The sequence below is a fragment of the Capra hircus genome, unplaced genomic scaffold (assembly GCF_001704415.2).
Source record: "Capra hircus breed San Clemente unplaced genomic scaffold, ASM170441v1, whole genome shotgun sequence".
NCBI classification, from domain to species: Eukaryota; Metazoa; Chordata; class Mammalia; order Artiodactyla; family Bovidae; genus Capra; species Capra hircus.
Genome location: NW_017209257.1, coordinates 4,893 through 7,937, shown reverse-complemented (window position 1 = coordinate 7,937; position 3,045 = coordinate 4,893). Strand labels below are relative to the sequence as shown.

The following is a 3,045-nucleotide window of genomic DNA, read 5'->3' as shown; positions in this document are numbered from 1 at the left end:
GGAGGAGGAGGAGGACGAGGAGGAGGAACGACACCACTCCCCAGTGCCAGTGTGTGCCTGTGGCCCGGGAAACAGACGACGCCCCGGGCTGGCTCCGAAAAGGGGATCGGTCACGAGATCGGGCGCGTGTGTTCTTTGCAGAGGCCCTGCAGATCGAACAGGCAGGGGCAAGGATGGGGCTTCCCGCACCGAGCACGGTTCCCCCGTCGTGGAAACAGGCGTCTGTCCCACCGGGCGGGGCTTCGGCTCTCGGTGCGATGTCCGCAAGCCGTGGCCGCTGAAACGTGCGCACGCTGGAGCCGCCGCCGTGCAGAGGGAGATCTCATCCGGCTCCTCGTGTCCTTCCAGTGAGCAGGCCGGGATCTCGGGAAGAACAGAAAGCCAGAGAGTCGCACGAACCGGAGCGTCACGCTTTCAGAAGCCAAGGGAACCAGAAATGAGGTTCACTCGCGTGTGGGTCTGTCTTTCCACGGGACGAATCCTCTCTTGGAGCAGATGAGGGTTCCGGGGATCCCGTGGAGCAGAGAGGATAGAGAGTCCCCTCAGGTCCCCTGCTCCTCCCATGCACGCGCACGCTCCCCAACGGTCCTAGGAACAGCCTGCCCCAGAGGAGCGTGCTGGCCACAACCCACCTCCACGGAGACGGAGACGGCAGTGTCCGTCCGCGTCAGTCACCCTCGTCCAGAGTCCCCGGGCCGTGTGCCCTCGCCTTCACGCCTGGCACCGTCCGTTCTGTAGGTTTGTGTCGAACCTGCCCGGAGCCCTGTGGCATCGTCCCGGATCAGGGGTTCGGTGGAAAACACCCTGTCCCCCTGCCTCCTCGGCAGGTGGATCCTTCACCACTGGACCACCAGGCAGGGAAGTCCCTTCACAGCCTTCTAAAAGCATCTACCCTGAAACAGTCCACGTCGTCCTCCAAACATCACTGGACCATCACGACGGAAAGGAAGGAAACGATGTGAGTTCAAGAATGTCTTCACTCCTCAGTGCTTCTTGCTTTAGAACCACGAAGGCCTCTCTCTCTCTCTCTCTCTCTCTCTCTCTCTCTCTCTCTCTCTCTCTCTCTCTCTCTCTCTCTCTCACACACACACACACACACACACACACACACACACACACACACACACACACACACACACACACAGAGGGGGGCTCATCGTCCAAAAGAAACCAACTGTTGTGTTTCTCCATCCCCCTTGTTGTGGCTAGTCAAAGGAGCTGATCTCACGTGGAATCCGATGTCTTCTTCTCTAGGACACTTCAAGAAGCAGCAAGAGTGCCGGTCTGTGAGAAACGAAGGTCAACCCTTCACGATGCAATCCCTTTTCCGGGCCTGATCGTTCAGAAACTCTCCCATCCCAAGCGGGGGACGGCAGGATATCCATCTCGAGTTTGGGACGGGGGCTTCCCCGGCGGCTCCGTAGGAAACCGTCCCGTGCCCACGCAGGAAACACGGGTTTCATCCCCGGCCCGGGACGATCCCACGTGCTACAGAGCCACGAAGCCCATAGGCCTCGCCGACGGAATCCGTGCTCTAGATCCTGGCCACTGCGAGCGCTGAGCCCACACCCAGCAGCCGCTGAAGCCCACGTGCCCCAGTGCCCACGCTCCCCAAGAGGAACCACAGCCACGAGAAGCCCAGACACACAACCGCAGAGCGGCCCCCTCCTCCGCGGAGAGAGAACCGCTCGCACAGCCGTGAAGACACGGCACACCCCCACAGAGATCAGAGACGTCCCACGATTTGAAAGCAATACGGGGTCTAGGATGGGACGCCGTCGGCCAATACCTCGTCCCATCCCTCGGGAAGCTCGCCGACTCCGCGGTCGATGAGATCAAGAAACCGCAGCTCACCGTGCCATCGGAAGTGCGGGAAGCTCTCCCTGCAGTGCTGAGAGCCCAGTGGAGACGTGACCCGCGGGGACCGTGAGCGTGCCTGTTCTCGGGAAGAAGTCCTTCCCGGTCCGGGCTCTGGAGATCGGCCCACGCGGACCCGCAGACAGCGGACGGCCATCCCTCTCGGCTCCCTGCAGGCTCACGGGTCCAGGCGTGCAGTGCCCCCGGCATCTGCTCGCATCTTCGGGGCCCGTCTCCCCCGCCGCGCTCCACTCACTTTGAATCCTTCTCCCCTCTCGTCTGACATGTTCTCTTTCCCGTGCGACTCTTCCTGGCTCCCCAGGCACCACTTCGCATCGTTCTCTTCTCATCGCACTCGTCTCGTGGAAAGAATTCCACGTCTCTCTGCTCTGGTCCCCAAGGAGTCTGTCATCGCTCCATTCATCTGGGGATCGACTGGCACCCAGGCAACCCGGGCCCACGAAAACCGGGGCTCCGTGTGGATGGGACGACTTGCCGACGACCGCGGGGGGGGGTGGGGGGGGGGCGGCTCGTGGACGTGGAAAGCTGGCACCGGGGAGTCGTCCTGCGGACACACCCTCGGGCACCATCGCGTTCGCGGGAGCGTTTGGGTTGTCGTCGTGGTCGCCGCCGTATTCCCTGAGACGCGTGCGGTCGCACTGGGAGTCCAACGGCGTCTATGGGAAAAGAATGGATCCTTCCCTGGATCCCCTCAGAAGGACTTCGAAAAGAGTCGTGGTCGAGACGTGATCGATCTTTCCAACACTCTCACTTCTGGGTAGACATCTAAAGAGAAGAGACACGGAAGCGAAATCTCAGAGAGAGATCTGCACTCCCATGTCCACGGCAGCATCAGTCACACGGGTCAAGAGAGGGAAACAGCCCGAGTGTCCATCAAGGGAAGAAGAGGGAAAGAAGACACACGATCCAGACAGAGATCGATCGATAGGTAGAAATAGATGTCCCACGGAGCCACAGGAACGAACGCATTCTTGTCTGGTGATAGCATGGATGTGACTTAGGGCGTGATGCCAAATGAATAAGTCAGGTAGAGAAAGAGAAAGACTTTCTCATGCCACTCACATGCCATGGATGGCCATCAAAAAAGAAAGAAAGAAAGAAAGAAAGAAAGAAGGAAGACGGTCATCACAGAACGGCTGGGGGAGGGAGAAATGGGAAGATATTGCA

General features: G+C 60.0%; 1 protein-coding gene across 1 annotated transcript; it reads left to right on the top strand.

The window, feature by feature from the left end:
* Positions 1 to 257: 257 nt before the first annotated feature.
* LOC108635154 lies at positions 258 to 2,362 on the top strand. Its single transcript, XM_018045420.1, has 3 exons — positions 258 to 263; positions 534 to 958; positions 1,255 to 2,362. Exons 1-3 carry the CDS (start codon positions 258 to 260, stop codon positions 1,559 to 1,561), a joined length of 738 nt encoding a protein of 245 aa, XP_017900909.1. The 3' UTR covers positions 1,562 to 2,362.
* Positions 2,363 to 3,045: the final 683 nt, after the last annotated feature.